Source organism: Aquarana catesbeiana, linkage group LG02 (assembly GCF_042186555.1).
Source record: "Aquarana catesbeiana isolate 2022-GZ linkage group LG02, ASM4218655v1, whole genome shotgun sequence".
NCBI lineage: Eukaryota > Metazoa > Chordata > Amphibia > Anura > Ranidae > Aquarana > Aquarana catesbeiana.
This window is the reverse complement of record NC_133325.1, coordinates 362,970,669-362,991,727: the sequence shown is the minus strand read 5'-3', so window position 1 is coordinate 362,991,727 and position 21,059 is coordinate 362,970,669. Positions and strand designations below refer to the sequence as shown.

Sequence of the window (21,059 nt, the reverse complement as noted above, 5' to 3'; positions counted from 1 at the left end):
CAAAGGATGGAGAGATGGCGAAGGTATTGAATTTATTCTTCTCCTCAGTCTTCACAAGGGAATCGGGGGGCTTCAGTAACCAAAACTGCAGTGTTTATCCTCATGACACATCACAGGAAGCACCCTCATGGCTAATAGAGGACAGAATTAGAATTTGACTTGGGAAACTTAAAGTGGAGTTCCACCCACTTTTACAGCTCTTCAGCATCCTTCACTAAACTGTGCACTGTAAACGAATTGGATATATATATTTTTTTTTCTCAGCACCTACTGTATATCTGCTGTATTCATTTTTCACTTCCTCCTCCCTGGCCCATCGCATCATTTCCTGTTTGCAATGCCTTCTGGGAAGGGGCGGCAACTTCCTCTGACACTGCCGTTGCTATGGAAACCTGACCTGAAACCTATTACACTGCTTGTGCTGCACTGAGCATGTGTGAGATCTGCAAGGATGAGATCCAGGAAGAAATACAGTCTGGCTTCAGATGCCCACACTTAAGATGGCCACGGCCTGCTGTAAGTTTATAAAAGAACAAACTACTGCTATAAACTAACAAAACAGATCTTAGTTTACAGACTAACTTTACTAGAATACATTAAGCTTGTGTATTATAGGGGTATTTTTATTTAAAAAGTATAATTTCGGCCGGAACACCACTTTAACATTAATAAATCACCGGGACCGGATGGCTTGAACCCAAGGGTACTTAGGGAACTCAGTCAAGTAATTGCCAGACCCATTGTTCCTAATTTTTACTGACAGTTTACTGACTAGAATAGTACCAGCAGATTGGAGAAAAGCCAATGTAGCACCAATATTTAAAAAGGGCCCAAAATACATCCCCGGGAATTACAGACCAATTATCCTAACATCAATAGTATGCATGCTCTTGGAGGGGATGATAAGGGACTATACAATATTTTAGTAATGAAAACGTTATAATTAGCAGTAACCAGCATGGATTCATGAAGAATCTTTCTTGCCAAATCAATCTATTAACCTTCTATGAGGAGGTGAGTTGCCATCTAGATAAAGGAAGGCTCGTAGACTTGGTGTATCTGGATTTTGCAAAAGCATTTGACACAGTTCCCCATAAACGTTTACTGTACAAAATAAGGTCCGTTGGCATGGACCATAGGGTGAGTACGTGGATTGAAAACTGGCTACAAGGGCGAGTTCAGAGGGTGGTGATAAAGGGTGGGTAGTGGGGTCCCACAGGGTTCTGTGCTGGGACCAATCCTATTTAATTTGTTTTCATAAACGACCTGCAGGATGGGATAAACAGTTCAATCTCTGTATTTGCGGACGATTCTAAGCTAAGCAGGGCAATAAATTCTCTTCAGGATGTGGAAACCTTGCAAAAAGATCTGAACAAATCAATGGGATGGGCAACTACATGGCAAATGAGGTTTAATGTGGAAAAATATAAAATAATGCATTTGGGTGGAATAAAAAAAAATTTAAAAATATGAATGCAATCTAAACACTAGGGGGGGAACCTCTGGGGTAATCTAGGATGGAAAAGGACCTGGGGGTCCTAGTAGATGATAGGCTCAGCAATGGCATGCAGTGCCAAGTTGCTGCTAACAAAGCAAACAGAATATTGGCATGCATTAAAAAAAGGGATCAACTCCAGAGATGAAACGATAATTCTCCCGCTCTACAAGACTCTGGTCCGCACCTTGAGTATGCTGTCCAGTTCTGGGCACCAGTCCTCAGGTAGAATGTAACTATTTAATGTGCCATGAGTTGTAGATATAGTAACTTTTAGCAAGGGAGACCAGAAAGTTATTTCAGGGGTTCCTGCATGTTGAACATGTTGAAGGAAGGCTGCCCTAGAGAGTAGCTAAGCCCGAAACCATGGGGATCCAAATACCACTCAGCTACTGTTCCCTCTACATTAATATGTTTGCTGTCTTATTAGATTAACTTTTTTTTTTTAATTCTTTTCTGTTTGGGCCTCTTAAGAATCTTCATTGAATTAAATTATCCCAATTTTATTTAAAATGAACCGCTCATGGAATAAGCAATAAAGCCCTGTATGAACCAGGCGACATTGGCCCTTTCAATAAAAACAGTGTGTATGGCAGCTGGTCCGACAAGCCATTTTTTTATCGGATGAGCGTGCTGGAAAACCGTGCAGGAGTCCTGTAGTCATTAATAAAGATCTTGCATAATGCTTAGTTGGAGGAACACTATAAAGTTTTTTTTTTTTTTTAAACAAATATCTAACATATGCTGTAACAATTGTGAGGTGTGACGAACCCCAAACTGTGTGGAGAGATTTGGGAAGTGGTACTAAACAAAAGGCCACCTTTTCCCGTAAAATTCACAAGTCTGTCACAAGATGGTGAGATTAAAATCTCCTGTTTTTTGTTTAAGAAGCCATGCTTAAATTTTACAAAAAGCAGAGATGTTACATGGAACGGTAAGTAAAATAAGATTTTTGAGTTTACTCAAAAAAACTTTTCTTGAAGTCGATTGGGGTACATAGGTCCTGCCACTCTGTGTTATTGCCTTATTGTACTGCGTACTCACAAAACTGAGGCATGACGGTTTGAGGCCGGGTTATACGGGGGCTGACTTAATGCTCTTTGTTTGGCAGTGTCCCAAACTCTTGAAGGTGGCAGTATTACTTAGCAGTTTAGGAATTCCTGAATACCTGTGTTCTTCAATGGACTTCAGGTACAGATTTTGTGGCAAGCACAAAAATATAATTTTGTTTAAAAGATCCTACGTGAACTATGATGTATTGTGCTTTAAAATAGTTCTTAAAAGTAAGAATTTTGAGAAAAAAAAAAGTAGTGCAGTTATAATGGAAACATGTCATGGCTCAATGATGTTTTCTTTTATTGCTGTTCCTAATTTTCTTTTCTACCAGAGCCTGAGATGTCTTTTCATTGTAAAGGTTTCTCTGCTTAGTTGGGAGCCTTAAACTCACTGAATTTGTTGGACCAAAACCTACCTAATTCACGGGTCATCGGCATAGAAACAAAGTGTCTAAGGCTGTGTGTTGCTGTAGGAACAATGCCTACAGGTAACCTTAAAGTGTATGTCAGAGCAAAGTAAAAAAAACATTCCGTACATCTCTGCAATACATGCATATTTCCCCATGTTTTATACATTTAAATACCGTGCAAATACAGGCAGACCCCTGCTGATTTGCCAGAAATACAATCGGCTTCTAATTCATATTGTGGTCTGACAGCATACAGTCAGGGGAATTCAATATAGTCCGAGCGGCATTTTCCTGGTGGTAGTTCCCTTCACCCCTTAGTGACTAAGGCTAAACCAGCCAAGTTTCAACCAATAATGGGCAGGCTGAATGTAGCAAGTTGATCGCTATATAAACTGGGGTACAACCAGCCTGCCGGATTCGCTTCTGATTATCGCAAGCGGCTGCTATAGCCGCTACCGATAAATACTGTTTTCTTCTGGCAAGGACGGCTTCAGTAATTGCACAGAGCAGCCACAAACTTCCTTCTTTCGTGTGCCCTGTTGGCGCTCCTGGCCCCTTCTGTCTGTCCAGTGCCCCCATGGGAAGCCGCTTCCCATGGGGGCACTCGTGCATGCTCGCACCCCAGCCCCGCTTTAATCCCTTTCTATAAACACATAGGCCAATTTGGACAGGAATTGCACTTTATTCCTGTTCAAATCACATACGATTCTTTGCAGTGTGATTTGTGCCAATTGTTATTGTATTGATGCCAATCGCACTGCAAAGTATCGGTGCAACCCGACTGCTTAAGGTTGCTGTTCTGATGTTTCTGAATGAATATGGCTATATGTGTACACTTGACCCTACTATCTTGTTGATGTCTGCAAAATAGCCTGCCATAAATACATATATATTTGCAGCTTGCTTGTAAATGTATGTTTTATTCTTTTCTTCATCCACCCACTCATTTCAGTTCTTTACACGTTACCCCTATCTCTGAATAATTGACTATTTTATTGTAACAACAGAAAGCACTAACAATACTTGTTTACATAGGACAAGCCAGGAGTGGCATGAGTTTCTCTGTCACTTCTCTTGGCTGTGTATGGTTGCTTACATTTGATATAACACTTTATTATTCCAGTATAAGTGCTTTATGATAACTGTTTTGTTGCCTGAAGGGCATTCCCTTGTCTTGCAGAATGCTTTATTTTATTTTTTTTTCTAACATCTAACTTTAAAAGACGAAGTACCTTTAGGGAAATGCTACTGTAATTAATCAAAACGTGCTCTCAGTGAAAACAGACCATTGTCTTTCTTTTAATGAATAACCTTCTCTATCACCAGGATATCATTGTTCTAGTTTTGTATGTTCGGGTTTAATTAGTAAAGGGAATGTAAAGTCTTTTTAATGATTTTTACATATATCTGTTAAGGAGATAAGTGTGTTGTGTATAAGTAATTAGTGTGTTAAAGTGGTTGTAAACCTCTGAAATGAAAAATGAACAAATCATATCCCCTTACAGTAGAGGTCTCCAAAGGGCCAGTTTACTGTCCTTCAAGCTTTTAGTGGGGCCGAACTGTGGCCAGTGGGATTAAACCATGCCCCATCTTTGGTCTTCGGGGGAGGAATAGTGCCCCATTGTTGGTGTCAGTGGGAGGAATAGTGCCCCATTGTTGGTGTCAGTGGGAGGAATAGTGCCCCATTGTTGGTGTCAGTGGGAGGAATAGTGCCCCATTGTTGGTGTCAGTGGGAGGAATAGCACCCATCGTTCGTGTTAGTGGAGGAATAGTTCCCCATCCTTGGTGTCAGTGGGAGCAATAGTGTCCCATCGTTGGTGTCAGTGGGAGCAATAGTGTCCCATCGTTGGTGTCAGTGGGAGCAATAGTGTCCCATCGTTGGTGTCAGTGGGAGCAATAGTGTCCCATCGTTGGTGTCAGTGGGAGCAATAGTGTCCCATCGTTGGTGTCAGTGGGAGCAATAGTGTCCCATCGTTGGTGTCAGTGGGGAGGAATAGTTCCGTGTCAGTGGGAGGAATAGTGGCCCATCATTGATTTCAGTGGGAGAAGTGGGTGGGGAATAATGCCACAAGGGCCAGGTAAAAGCAAGCAAAGGGCCACAGTTTGGGGGGCAGTTATGTACTATGAACAGTACATAACATACACTCGTCACTTCATTGGGTATGTGTACAAAATTATAACTACTGTTGCACCAATGTGTGTTTTTTGGCGCAACACCATAGGGCAGCCCATTCACTTGAATAGGCTGCTCTAGACACAACAAACGCACCAAAAGATGCTCCTGCACATTTGTTTTGCTACAAAATGCGCATTTCCTTTATTACCAAGCACGACATAGGAAAAGTGTTTAAAAATTGTTTCTATATATATTTTTTTTAATTATATAGGTACTTGCATTTAGTCATATTAACTTATTGCATTTGCAAGCTTTACATCCTGCTTCGTAACTTTTCACAATAGTTTTGCCTGCCTTCCTTTTCACATGTGAGACGCTCAAATCGCATGTGCTGTTTTTTGCCTGACATACAAGTGAACGGGTGTATGTGGCCATGCTCTTGTTACTGCTGATGCTTCTTTGCATTGATGTTTACCCACACGTGTGTCTGCCATATAATGCACATGCATGTGTAAATGCTGATTTAAAAAGAATTATTGGTATTTATGAGAATATGGCAGGTATGTGTGACTCTCTGGGTGCAGGAAAGCGCTGGGAATTTACACTAGGCATGGAAAATTACCAATAAACTCCCTGCGTGCATGAACCCTTAACGTGGCAGTAAACTTTTAAGGGAAATGGGGCAGGATCACTTGCAATAATTTGTAAATATGCCCATTATACATACACCGAATTGTAAACGTATCTCCCAGTTTGCCCATCTCCTTATGTTTAGAGCAGTGGTCTCCAAATTGTGGCTTGTGGGTTGGATGTGGCCCTCTATTTGCATTTATTTAGCCCTTGGGACACAATTCCTTCCCCTGTTATGAGGCAATATTCCTCCCTTTGACCCCAACCATGGGGTACTTTTCTTCCCACTGACACCAATCATGGGGCATTCTTCCTTCTACTGACACTAATAATGGGGGCACTATTCTTCCCACTGACACCACCGACTGAGCGCTCTTCCTCCCACTCACACCACCAAAGGGGGCACCATTCTTTCCATTGACACCACCAAAGGGGGCACCATTCTTTCCATTGACACCACCGATGGGGCACTATTCTTTCCATTGACACCAACGATGGGGCACTATTTCTGTTGACACCAACAATGGGGCACTATTCTTCCCACTGATACCAGTGATGGGGTACTATTCGTTGTCCTACTGACCACAGGCACAGCATGTCATTTTTTTTTTTACCCCCACTGACTGTCAAACCTGAGGTGTTCTATACTTCCTCTGGGGCATTTACTACCTAACTGGCCATAGTTCAGCCCCCTAAAGTCTGAAGGATCGTAAACTGGCCTTTTGTTTAGAATGTTTGGAGACCCCTGCTTTAGACTCTGGGCACATATAAAAGTCACAAATTAATTTTATCTTTGTATTATTACCTTTTTTTAATTCAAGTTCCTGAATTAGTTTCTTGTAGTCTCTGTACAGCAGGGCTGGAATTTAAAAGAAAGAAGCAACACACACACAGCCTATTGGTTTAGGATCTGGCAAGAAACATGCTCGTAGGAATAAAAAGCAGAGTGACAGAGGAATGGACTCATCGCTGTGTTTCTTCTACTATTGCTCTCCTGCATCATCATCTTATTTTTAGCTGGAGTTGTGCATTAAATATAATGTGACCACCTAATCATAAAATTGCCCTGGTGGTTAGATGTTTACTACATCAATAATAAAAGTATCGTGAAGCTTGATAATAGAACCATTGTGGCATGTCCGTATTTATCTGCTTTTCCTATATTTGAAGTTTGAAGACTTGTCATGCATGATCCTGCTCTTTTCTCTTGGTCATGCAACCCGACCTAACCAGACCTTCTGGAGCTTTTTTCGCGAATGCTAAGTTAAACACTGCTGAAAGAAAGCAGCGTCTTTCACCAGGCCTCATGACTATTTAATTACGTGGATCTACCCGGAGATGAAAACCTATCACTGACATATTCAGGCCATCTAGCCATCAGAATGCATATTCAACCGACTCGCCAAGCAGGGTTTTTTTTTTACAACGTGCTTTATTGGAACCCGTAAAATGTTCCAATTTTTTTCCCCCTCCGTGATTATGAATACTGAGCGATTGAGTCTTGTTCTTTCTTATAGTGCATATTAAACGAGAGCTCTTTATCGGGTTAAATTTCCCATTTTATGGCTCTGATTTTGAATTGCAAATTGCTTTATGATTTATTTTGTAAATAATCTCAGTGGTGGGTGCGCAAAATATTCAAGACACTTGTAGATAAGAAAATACTAAGTGAGTATAATGCTTTAGTGTAGATTTGTATTTCAGAAAACAAGCGACACTTGCTGTACATGCCATCTACAATATGAATACAATATGTATCTGAAATGTTAACAAGAAGGAATAATATATAATTTTATTTGTTCTTCTAGTGAACATATACATCCAGTGAGTATGTAGTTATGGTTCTATGAGCAACAGTTTGTCTGAAGTTTATAAAAATAATTTCTGATGTAATGTCACTCTTCAGATGCTTTCTGTGGTATATCTTATTAGGACATTCAATGGACAGGTTTGGTGATTCCCATTCTAGTGCCTTTCTATAAATACAACAGTCTGAATCTCTGCTTAAAACAGAGTTCCAGCCTTTTTTTTGTTTTTGTTACTAAAAAACACCCCTGCAATGGCCTCATCTTTTCTAATAGATTCTGGTATTTATGCTAAATGTAGTTTTTCTTGTTAGATTGTTGTGTAAAAAAACTCACTGTGCTTTCCTCAGCACGCATGCTCCCATCTTCAGTGTGGGCATCTGAAGCCCACTCGGTACTCCTTCTGGGATACGGTGCTGCTGGCTACCTCTTGATTTTGCGCATTGCCTACAAAGTGCGGCTATGGAAATAGAAGCGGAGGCTGCCCATTGCCTCCTGAGATTGATGACACTCATATCCCAGGAGTCAATTGGCGGTCGAATATGACGTACCTCACCGTCGCGAGGTGCAGTGGAAGAGGACCGTTCTAATGAACTAATAAGGTAAACTATAACAAAAAAAAAAGTTTCCGATGAATAACGTAATTATGATCACCAACACAGGTGGGGAAACTTAAAAAAGTGGGTGGAACTCTGCTTTAAAGTGGAATTCCATCTAAAGCCCCTTTCACGCGAGGCGGACTCCATTTCTACGGAGCCCACCTCGGTCCGCCGGCTCAGCGGGAGATCAGTCCGTTGATCTCCGCTGAGCTGGCGGATGACAGGTCCCTCTCCGCTCACTAAGCGGGGAGGGACTTGTCAGGCGCCGCTGCCGCCTATGGAGGGATCGGATGGAAACGGACAGCATGTCCGTTTTCATCCGATCTCACCCGATCCGCCACTGACGGACCTGGACGTAGAGCCATCCGTCTGCTTTTAGCGGATCGGACCGGGTCGGATGTCAGCGGTGACATCTGACGCTCCATAGACTAACATGGAGCGCCCGTTCAGGTCCGCCGTCAAAACTGACAGGTGGACCTGAACGGTCCGATCGTGTGAAAGGGGGCTAAGTAAGCTTAAAACGTCTACCACCCCCCCCTCCTCACTCCTATTCTTACTACCCTGTAGAAGGAAGATGCTTATGCTTACCTATTCTCAGGGTGCTTTGGTCCCATCACGTGATCTTCCCAGTGGCTGGCTTCAATGGCTGGAAAGCCTGGGCGGTGATGTCACCCATAGACTTTGCTATAGGGCATCCATTTTCAGGTTTCACTCCTCTCTCTTGAAGGCGGCCGCTGAGAGCCGGTCACGTGACCAGACCCGAGCGCCAAATAGGTATGTATCAGCATCTTCCTTCTATAGGGTAGTTAGTATAGGATTTAGAAGAGGGACAGGAACAGTTTTAAGCTTCTTTAGATTGATCCTGCTCGGGTTTTGTTACAGCCAAGTTAAGCTCACTGATAGACTTACTATGAAAGTAAGCAGGAAATATAGCATGTTAATACGTTATATTTTTTTTTAGTCAGTGAAGCTTTAGTTTCTATTAAATTACACACAGAACTTTATTCCTTCTGGCAGTGAAGCACACTGTCCGACTGCTCAGTCTCTAAATTTTCAGTCTGACAAAGTCAGCCACTAAGCAGGCTGTTGTGCTGATTTAGATAACCCATAGTGCTCTAAGAATCTTTTCTGAGGTATTAAGTATTTGAAAACTAATGTAAAAAAAGAATTTACCCCAAAACTTTATAATTTCCCAGTATTTAAGGTATCTACAGAGATAAGACTTTTTTTCACTGTTTACAGACAGATTGGGGTACATTTTTACTGCCTTTTAGCCTTTCCTAGTCCTTCCTAAGTGATCATGCTTACAGCGCTCTCCCTCTACTCTTTGTGCTAAACCTGCAAGTTTGCCCAATTATCGTTATTGGTAACTCTATAAGGCTCTGTTCACACCTAGGCGTTTTGTTTTCAAGCTGAAAGTCGTATGATGTTTGCTGTGATTTTGCAGCGATTTTGTACAGGTCACCAATGTAAAAAGTAGAAAAACGCCTGTAATTTACCCCAAAGAAGCTCATGTTCTTTTTTGAGAAATGCTCAGGTGTCAAGGCAGCCTAACTTTAAAGTGTGGGGATTTTAAAAAACAAACACTAAGCCCAGGTTCACACTGAGCTGCAGGAATGAAGGAATGATACGTTCGGTTTTGGATAGATTAAGTTTGAGGTAGTGGTGTGACATCCAGACTGATATATCTGATAGTAAACTAGTGATACGTGTGGAGACTGAAGGAGTGAGCTGAGGGATAGAGAAATAGATTTGAGTGTCGTCAGAGTAGAGATGGTATTGGAAGCCATGGGAGACTATCAGCTGACCCAGGGAGGAGGTGTGGATTGAAAATAGGAGAGGTCCAAGAACAGAACCTTGGGGGACCCCAAAAGAGAAAGGAAGAGGGAGAGGAGGAAGTAGAATTGTAGGTAACGCTAAAGGTGCAGTTGGATAAGTAGGAAGAGAACCAGCGAAGAGTACAGTCACAGAGATCAATGGCGTGGAGTTTTTTGAAGAGGGTGGGGTGGTCAACTGTATCAAAGGCAGCAGAGAGGTCTAGGAGTACAGATTAGTGTCCATTGGTTTTGGCCGTTAGTAGATCGTTTGTTAGTTTTAGGAGAGCAGTTTCTATGGAGTGTTGAGGAGGAAATCCAGACTGAAGGGGATCAAGAAGGCTATTATCAGCAAGGTGGTCACTCAGTCTGTTGTAGACCAGACGTTCAAGGAGTTTGAATAAAAAGGGGAGCAAGGAGATGGGGCATAGGTTAAGATTGGATAGGTCCAGTGAGGGTTTTTTAAGTAGGGAGCTGACAAGTGCATGTTTTGAGAGAGTTGGGGAAGATGCCAGAAGAGAGGGAGACATTGAAGATGTGGGTTAGAGAGTATAGAATAGAGCAAGAGGGTGAACGTAGCATTTGTGAGGGAACAGGATCTAGAGGGCAGGTGGTAAGATGGACGTTAGGAAGTAATTAAGCAACCTCTTCTTTCGTGGTTGGGGTTGAAAGAGGGAAGTAATGATTGTACCTGTGAACATGAGGTGTAAGGCATTACTCCTCCCAAATTGTATCAATCTTCTGTTTGAAGTGATTGGCGATCTCCGGGGCAGTGAGTGAGTTAGTGGGTGGAGGGCAAAGTAGAGAGTTGAAGGTAGAGAAGAGTTGACGGGGACAGGATGATGAGTTTTTAATGAGGGTGATTAAATGGGTCTGCTTGGCAGTGAAGAGGCTGGAATTGTATTTTTGGAGGGCAGATTTCTGCTGGCTGAAATCTTTCTGGGACTTTGTCTTACGCCACGGGTGCTCGAGAGCACGGCTGTGTTTTTACAGAGTTTTAGGGCTGAAGGGGGTGGGACCTGATTCTGTGTGTAGTGAGGGGGACGGTGTGTCCAGTGAGGCTAGAAGTGAAGTGTTGTAGACAGAAGTGGCTAGGTTGGTGCAGGACAGGGGTGCGATTTTGTCATAGAGCTGGTCAGTAGCAGAGTAGAGAAGGGTTGAGATGGCGTAGGGCTCTATGGTTAACTGTTAGGCGGTTGGAAGGAGAGGAGATGGAGGAGAGGGAGAGAGTGAAACTAATAAGGTAGTGATCAGAGAGAGGGTAAGGATAGTTGGAGAGGTTGCACAGAGTGCATAGGTGGGAGAAAACCAGGTCAAGGGTATTGCCTTCAGAGTGAGTAGAAGCATGTATCCATTGCTTCAGGTCAAAGGAGGAGGTTAGACTGAGAAGTTTGGAAGTAGCAGGAGTGTTAGTATCAGTAGGGATGAGAGAATGATAGTGGGGATTTCAGAGGAGAGAAAATAGGGTAGCCAGGCAGAGAAGTCCTCAAGAAAAGTTGATACTAGTCAAGAGGGCCAGTAGATCACAGCTATCCTTAGAGAAACTGGGGAGAAGAGACAAATGCAGTGTGCCTCAAATGAGAGTGACAGAGAGGGAGGTGGGTGAAGTATCTGAAAGGTGCTATGTGGGGCTAAAAGGATTCCAACACCCCCCTCCTTTGCATCCACTGGGTCTGGGGGAGTGAGTCCAAAGAAGACCGCCGGGATACGGCAGCAGAAGATGCAGTGTAGGATTCATGAAGCCAGGTTTCGATAATGGCGAGTAGGTTAAATGAGTTAGCGATAAAGAGATTATGGAGAGAGGTGAGTTTGTTACAGACAGAACGGGCATTCCAAAGGGCGCAAGAGAAAGGGAGTCTGGTCTTGGGAAGAAGAGAAATGGGAACTAGATTATGTGCATTGCAGCTGCAGCCAGAGGGGTGTAGGGTAATGGGTGTGTTGAGTACAGTTAAATGAAGGAGGCCCGGGGTTTGGGGATACATCACCAGAGGTTAGGAGAAGAAGAAGGGTGAGGGAGGTAATGTGGGAGTGAGATTTATATGAAGGGACATGCCCCAGTGTCCTGGAATTTAGAATTAGCAGGAGTTGGTGAGTGCAGTAATAAGGATAGATAGATAGATAGATAGATAGATAGATAGATAGATAGATAGATAGATAGATAGATAGATAGATAGATAGATAGATAGATAGATGTATATGGTGTGGGGTTTAAGGATAGAGGACACGGTTGTCAGAAGGAGTGGTAGACAGTGCTTTTTTAAAAGGGGGAGGAAGAGCCGAAGGTGTAAACAAGGTCACCTGTAGTCTGTGTGGTATTTTTCTTGTGTTCCTTTGCTTTGTGCATTCGCTGAGGTGCAGAGTCAGAAGTGCTCCCACTTATAGAAATACCCCCACTTTGAGAAAGAACCCCATTGGCAAACATGCCTTTCCCAAGAGATGCTTGGTTATATACTGCTAGGGATAGGGGTAGGTGCTTCTAATTACTAATCGGGGAGTTAAAGCGGAGTTCCGCCGAAATTTTTTGTTTTAAAAGTCAGCAGCTACAAATACTGCAGCTGCTGACTTTTAAAACATGGACACTTACCTGTCCAGGGCGCTCGCAATGTCGGCACCCGAGGCCGAACCGTCTCTCGGTCCTCGGGTGCTGCCGCCTCCATCTTCGGTAAGGGAATCAGGAAGTGAAGGCTTGTGCCTTCACTTCCTGGTTCCCTACAGAGCATGCGCGAGTCGCGCAGCGCAATACGGATGGTCCCTGCTGTCTCTGGGACCTGTGTGTTTTCCAGCAGATGGGGGGGAATGGGAAGTGGCAGATTCTGCGGATATCTATGCCGGAAGTGGGTGCAAATACCTGTATTATACAGGTATCTGCACCCCCTCCCCCCTGAAAGGTGCCAATTGTGACACCGGAGGGGGGAGGAATCCGATGAGCGGAAGTTCCACTTTTGGGTGGAGCTCCGCTTTAATAAAAGATGGCTGGCTATGCAGAGCAAAATTCTCACTTTAGAAACAGACTTACAAGTGGACAGCTAATAAAGATAAGAAAGGGCCATAATTTAAGGTAAGGCATGGGGAGGAAACAAAAACAAAGCAATCTAGACAGTCTACAGCTGGTTAAGCAAAGTAGCAGAGCCATAAGGAAAACAGAGGCATAAGGAAAACCCTTTTCAGTATTGCAATTAAAGCTGAAGTTACAGCAGTGAGAGCATACCAGAGTTAAATAAGTGTTCCTTATGTGCCTTGTTCACACCATACATGTGTTGGTGTTTCTGCATTTTTGCACATTGCAATGCCTGTCACCACATGTCAACACACAGCTGAATAAAGTTTTCTTGCAATTTTAACTAACGTGAAAAGAAAGGAAAGCGTGCAATGCGTTGTGACAATGCATCCGAGTAGCCCTACACAATGCACACATGCGTTATACAGAGCATAATGCGCCTGACCTGATGTGAATGCGCCCTCAGTTAAGTAACTGCATTGTCACACATATCAATGTTAACCTGTTGTAAGCGGTCTAGAAAAGTACCTAAACAAAAAAGCCTGACTAACCATGTTTTTGAGTGGCTGAGCTGGACCACTGCTTACATGATTTAATTGATGAAAATATAGATTAAGAGCTTACTGAGAAACGTGGGGAACTGCCAAACATCACAATTATTCCCACTTTCATTACAGAGATGATTGAGTGCACAGTGGAAGGAGGGAGAGGGAAGAGGGGAGGCATGCAGCACTGATGCTTTTATCATGGGTTGAGTTTTTTGTCTCGGCAAGGTTCTGCTGATCTAATAATACATGTGATCTACATTCTGCAAGCTGCCAAGATTCAAAAAGAAGGCATATGTTTTATAACAGTCAAACATTGCAAGGCTGCCAGGGAGGACAAGATGTTGAAAGACTAACAGGCATACTCTGAATATATATTCATTAATGTATTTATAAAGATTTTTTGTCCTTTGGCACCCACGGCTGTCAATCACAGCCAGTGAAGAGGGAGCAGGGGACAGGACTGGGTCACATTCTGTGTGTCCCATAGACATACAGAGACTGCTCAGGAGTGAGCACATAAAAGTGCCCCCAGAGCAAGCAGCTTGTGTTAGCAGGGGACCCGAGAAGAGGAGGATTTGGGCTGCTGTGTGCAAAACCATTGTACAGAGCAGGTAAGTATGATGTGTTTATTATTTTAAAAGGCAAAAAAAGAGTCTTAGGTTTCTTCTGCAAGTCATTTTGGAAACATTGTTAAAGCCCAAGTTGCCCTTTTCTAGAACATAGCCTATGCAGTGTAGTGGCCCTAGTATATATTACAAAACTGTGCAGCTTTGTAAAATGTTCATTCATTCTATTGTAATACCTGTAGGCCATTTGGGCCACCTTGGAAACCTGACTGAAAAATGCAGCATTCCTCACGTCCTGCCTTGTTGCTAGGACGTGAAATCCATTGGTTTTCACTCTTGTAATGGTGGAAGAGAGCATTCAATTGGTTTCCACATCCTAGCATCAAGACAGAATGTGGGGATTGCTTAATGGGAGATTTTCAGCCAGGCTTGGAGCAAGAAATTGCTCAAGGAACCCCTAGCAACCTCTGGAGGAACCCCCATGTTTCATAGAACCCTGCTATAGATAAGTGATATACTAGAATAAGAACAGAAGAAAAATGTGCCTTTTCATTCATATATTCAACAAAAATATAAATAGATATAATGGCGTACTGTGGAAAAATAAGTACACAATTGGCATCAGAAGCTGGTATAGCCCCTGTAGCAGAAATTACATCTTGTAGGCCTTTTGTATTACTGCCCACTAGTCTCTGACCATGTCTCCATGCAGAATTCCCTCAGCCCTAAGATATTTGTGAGTTTCCTTGTATAAACTGCCTGCTCTTAAACCTCCCTCTAAAATTTCAATGGAAAACAAATTGGGGATTTGAAGGTAGTCCATGGGCCTCTATTTCTTCATGGCTAGAGCCATGGTCATGTTGAAAGACTAATTTCTGGTTCAACTTCAACCTTTTGGAGAGACGGCCTCACATTCTAATCAAGCACACTGATATGATGCAAAATATATAGTTGGTTTGATTACTGCAAGCTGCCCAGGACCTAGAGCAGCAAAGCAACCCCAAACTTTTGATGTTTCCACCATCATGCTTTACAGCTGTTAAGATTTATCTCCCGAAATATGGTCTTCTATTTTTGGCAAATATGTTCAAAACATCTTTCTTTGATCAGACTTCATCAGAATGTTCCTGAAGGCCAGGTCTTTTCCTATATTTAATGGGAATTTGTTATTTTACTTTACTCTTTTTTTGGACAGGGAGGGCTTTTCCTAACACATCTCTCATGCAGGTTAAATGGATGCAATCTTTTTATGATGCTAGGTGCATGTACTTTGAGCCCGACTGTTAACCGAAGTGATGAAATTGTGAGGTTTTTGAAGACTTTTGATATCAATCAGCTCTTGGGTTGTATTTGCTTGACCGGCCAGTTCTGAATTAGCAGTTGTTTGAAAGCTATGTCACATATTTTTCTTACATTGAAAAGATTGATTTCAAATAATTTGGAAATCGTTTAAATCCTTTACTAGATTCATAGGCATCCACAACTTTCCTTTTTGAGGACCTTCTATATCGCTGTTCATTTTGGCATGATGACAGCAAACATATCAAAGCAAAGAGAACAATAGACTGTAGATAACTGAGTTTTAAAGCGGATCTTCACTTTCTCCATCAACATTGACTATTTTTAATTCTTATGCTGCTAACATTAGTGAATAGATAGGAAAGTACAGTAGATATAAAAAGTCTGCACACCCCTGTTAAAATATCAGGTTTCTGTGATGTAAAAAAAATGACACTAATAGGGCGTACACACGGTCGGACTTTGTTCGGACATTCCGACAACAAAATCCTAGGATTTTTTCTGACGGATGTTGGCTCAAACTTTTTTTGTCTACACACGGTCGCACAAAGTTGTCGGAAAATCCGATCGTTCTAAACGCGGTGACGTAAAACACGTACGTCGGGACTATAAACGGGGCAGTGGCCAATAGCTTTCATCTCTTTATTTATTCTGAGCATGCATGGCACTTTGTCCCTCGGATTTGTGTACACACGATCGGAATTTCCGACAACGGATTTTGTTGTCGGAAAATTTTATCTCCTGCTCTCCAACTTTGTGTGTCGGAAAATCCGATGGAAAATGTCCAATGGAGCCCACACACGGTCGGAATTTCCGACAACATGCTCCGGACATAAGCCCTAATTCACTCTAGTGCGATATGACATGCGAATTGACAGGTCAAATCGGCGGCAATTGCCGGCAATGGCACCGTCCTAATCGGTGCAACGCTGCACCAATTTCAAAAAGTTTCTATACTACTTTTTTGCAATTTCAGCTTGCGATTTCCATTGATATCTGTGCAGAAACCCGCACAGATGTCTGTGTAATCGAGACTGACATGCTGGAGTGAAATCGCACAGCTTCATTCCCACAGCTCAGTGTGAACCTGGGCAAAGAGAAATTATTTCAGAACTTTTTCCATATATAATAGGACCTATCAACTGTACAACTCAGTTGAACAACAAACTGACATCTTTTAGGTGGAAGGAAGTAAAAAAACTAAAATATGATTGCATAAGTGTGCACACCCTTAAACTAATACTATGTTGAAGCACCTTTTGATTTATTACAGCACTCAGTCTTTTTGGGTATGAGTCTATCAGCATGGCACATCTTGACTTGGCAATATTTGTCCTTTCTTCTTTGCAAAAACACTCCAAATCTGTCAGATTACGAGGGCATCTACTGTGCACAGCCCTGTTCAGATCACCCCACAGATTTTCAATCTGATTCAGGTCTGGGCTCTGACTGGGCCATTCCAAAACTCTAATCTTCTGGTGAAGCCATTCCTTTGTTGATTTGGATGTATGCTTTGAGTCATTGTCATGCTGAAAGATGAACTTCCTCTTCATGTTCAGATTTCTAGTAGAAGCCAGAGGCTGGGTTAATACCTCCGACAGATGCGGCTCGCAGCAGGGGCCTGATGCGTCCCTTTTCTCCGTTTCAGGGACGAATCGGGGCCAAATTTTTGCCTGAATTCAACCCTGAAACTGAGCCAAAGACGCATGTTCTTGTGCAAGCTGCTCCACAGCCACATCCGAGATATGTGAACCGGCTCCATAGAGAGCCGGTCACAATCTCCTGTCGCATGAATTGGTTGCGGTGAAACTCACATCCAATTCGCATAGGTATGAACCCAGCCTGAAGGTTTTGTGCTAATATTGACTGGTATTTGGAACTGTTTATAATTCCCTCTACATTGACTAAGGCCCCTGTTCCAGCTGAAGAAAAACAGCCCCAAAGCATGATGCTGCCACCACCATGCTTCACTGTGGGTATGGTGTTCTTTTGGTGATGTGCAGTGTTGTTTTTGAGCCAAACGTATCTTTTGGAATTATGGCCAATAAGTTCAACCTTGGTTTCATCAGACCAGAACACATTTTCCCACATGCTTTTGGGAGACTAAAGATGTGTTTTTGCAAAATTTAGCCGGGCTTGGATGTTTTTCTTTGTACGAAAAGGCGTCCGTCTAGACGCTCTACTCCATAGCCCAGACATATGAAGAATACGGGAAATTGTTGTCACATGTACCACACAGCCAGTACTTGCCAAATATTCCTGCAGCTCCTTTAATGTTGCAACATTATTTGGGGTTAATTACAGACACTTTAAATGATGGCAGGTGTGTACTGACTCCTATTTAGCCCAGGTTCACACTGAGTGCGGGAATGAAAGTGTGCGAGTTCAGCTTAACTTGCACGCTTTCATTCCCACATGTCAGTCCCGATTTCAGCAGCATCTGTGCGGGTATGAACCAAGGCTCAACATGAGTTTGAAAGTAATTTGCTTATTTCTGAACACAGCTACCTCCCCAGTTGTAAGAGGTTGTGCTCACTTCTGCACCCCCCCCCCCCCCCCCCCCCCCCAAGTGGTTTTAACCACTTGCCGACGGCTGCCCGTCATATGACGTCCTGGGCTTTCAGTGGTAACAGCTGAATGATGCCTGCAGCTACAGGCACCATTCAGATACCAATCTTTTCCGCTGGTGATTCCCTTCACCGTAGGAACAATTATAGAGGCTGTTCAGCCGCTTGATCGTTCTTACAGGCAGTACGATCTGCGAACCGGAGAGGGAATCCACCACTGGCAGAAGTTAGCCATAGAGATTTCCGAGGGACAGATGGTCCCCGTTTCTATGACTCTCATAGGCCCGGTTGCGACATTATGACGTCACGTCTGGGCCGGCGGAAGTAAATAAAGGCGGGGACACGGCAGGAAAGGCTTGGTTGGGATCCTGAATGTTTTTTTTTTTTTTTTTTTTATCTTGGCCTTTCCTGCCTAGAGGAGATATGTGGGGTCTTGTAGACATGTTGGGTATCCATCTACTTGATGCAGCCTTGGCTTTTATATTTTACAAAAATAAAAAAAAGGGAAATTTACTGCATTTTTGTGCCCCCTAAAATTAACTTTTAATGTGTTTTTTTTTTTTAAACTGAGATTTAGCTGCTAGCAATAATCACTACGTTCTCCCGGTGGGTACTGCTCCCCCTGTCCCCCCGCCAGGAGAACACAATAGCTCTGCGGTAGGGATTCTCCCATCAGCACAGTCAGTGGTTACAAGAAAGAAAATCGCATCATCTATGTCCGGCCTTAGACTGATTACAAAAGCAAGTTGAATCCCTCTGAAAGCATGCTGCAATTTGCCTGTCTGCAGACACCCTTAGTGAGCAGGTTCTCCGCATCAGTTGCTGTGGTTCCTCCTGCTAACCCCTAGTCACTGCAGAATACAATAAGTGATGTGAAGGTGTCAGAGCAGGAACCACAGTGGCCAGAGAGGGACCTACTATTCTGCACATCTGGAACTGGAGCTTGGCTATTTAGTCTGCAATTGCTGTAAGGAACTAGAACCATATAGACAAAACTGTTCAAATTGTCCTACCGACATAAATACTTTTTTTTTTTCTTTTTCTCAGGTGCAAGTTTTTCAGTCTTACAGAAACTCCAGAGGACTATACTATCATAGTTGATGAAGAAGGCTTTTTAGGTAAGATTCGGAGATCCATTTCTTTGCTTGGTGACCCTTGCTTGAACTGTGTACGTGTGCTGGGAATAAACTGGCTAAAATGGCTTTAACTTAAAGAAAATTAGTTTCCACCACAGCTTTGCAACTTAGAAATGGTTTCACATATGGAATGTGAATCATTTGAAAATTTGAATTCCATGAAATAAAATCAGAAAGTCTTCTGGCTATTAAAGGAAAAAAGTAAGGTATAAGCCTTTGATGTTTAGTCATCCTGTATTGTCGTGGGGGCTAAATAACCACAGCAGAGGCCAGAGGATTAGAGACAGTAAAGTAAAGTATACGCACATGCCGTGGTAGCAAGTTTGAACTGAGCACATGAGCGCTTTCCATGGGAAAATGTTGGGAATTCTCAACTTCGTTCATTATGAGAGTTGATAGAAAAAAAACTGTTTTTCCATCATCCTTGTATGCCAGACTTGATATATTGTATTTTTACAATAATTACCCAAGTAAAATTTAGCTTGACTTCTGAAATGGTTTTTGTGCAGCAGTAAAACTTAAGCAGATTGTCTCCTAAAATCCCACAGAGCCAGAGTTTCAAACACATGCTTCTTGAAAGGGCAACTGTGCTTTCATAACACAAGTGTTAACCCATACCCCTCGCCCTCCTCATCAGATTTGTAAATACAAGTACAGTGGAACCTTGGATTACGAGCATAATCCGTTCCAAGAGAATGCTTGTAATATAAAGCACTCGCATATCAAAGCGAGTTTCCCCATAGAAGTCAATGGAAACTAAGATAATTCGTTCCACATTGACTTCTTTTGTATGTAGTACCGCATTTGGCCAGAGGTGTGTGTGTGTGGGGGGGGGGGGGGTTTGGGGGGAGAGACTCGGAGACCGCTCGGATGGACTCGGAAACCCTCGGAGAAGTTCGGGAACGGAGTATTTCCGAGTGTTTCTTAGTATTTCCGAGTGCATCCGAACGGTTCCGAATGTCACTGTCATGTCCCACCCCTCCCACCTCTGGCCAAATGCGGTACTGCACACCGCAGAGGCTTGAATCCTGCTCGTTTTGCGAGACAACACTCGCAAACCGAGTCAGGATTTTTTTTTAAGTAATAGCTCGTATTGCGAAACGCTCGTTAACCGCGTTACTCGCAATCCAAAATATTACTGTACAGATGTGGACAAATCCAAATTCTCACTGATAAACCTGTCTAAGAACTGCACAGGTTTTTGTGTGCTGGCAAACCAATGTTCTATGAGGCACGTATGTAAGTTCTGGGTGTAAACCAGGGATATCCCACCTTTTGGCCTTCCTGGGCCACATTCAAAGAAGAGGAATTGTCTTGGGCCACATGTAAAATGCACTAACAATAAGGATAGCTGTTCAGCAGAAAAAGTCCGGCAGATCACAAGTTAACGATCACTGATATAGATAATGTACTTACATGAGTAATGAAACTTAATTTATTTATTTATTTATTTTTGTAATATTTTTTATTATAAAAGTAAGAGGGCAACATAAAACTATTGTAATATTTGACACTGTTTTAATAAACAAATGCATCAATATTTGGTTCAATGCATGTAGTGGCAATTCTTAATGAATTCTCAAGGTGCTCATCAGATATTTTGGTTTAAATTTTGTCCTTCATGTGCTTCATCCTTGAAAATAGTTGCTCACAAATACAGGTGTTGCCGAAGGGGATTTTTTCTCAACAAAAATGGAGTAACACTTTAAGTTTACAATTTTGTGTTGGGCCGCATTCATAGCCGCCTTGTGTTGCAGGTTGAACACCCTTGGTGTAGAATATACCATCCATGTTCAGCTTTGCTCAGTCTCCCAACAGCCATTTTTTGCTACAGCAAGCCTGGTACATGCTCAGCCATAGAATTTTGGTGAACTGGAGAATATAAATTCTTTGCTGGTTCTGCTCAAACCAAGATTTGAGAAATTAGGTTTGTCTGCAGATCTGAGCAGGAGAAGGAGGGTATAGATGAAAAACCACCATGGAAAAACACATTTGAACTTTAACCCCTTCCCACCGAGCGT

At 42.7% G+C, this 21,059-nt stretch overlaps 1 protein-coding gene across 1 annotated transcript in view; it reads left to right on the top strand.

The window, feature by feature from the left end:
- The window catches only part of CASTOR2 (cytosolic arginine sensor for mTORC1 subunit 2), a 234,407-nt gene that overhangs the window by 103,681 nt on the left and 109,667 nt on the right, over positions 1–21,059 (top strand). The window contains exon 2 of the mRNA XM_073615078.1: positions 18,950–19,020. Within this exon, the coding sequence (XP_073471179.1) occupies positions 18,950–19,020 (71 nt within the window). The remainder of the gene's footprint in view (positions 1–18,949; positions 19,021–21,059) is intronic.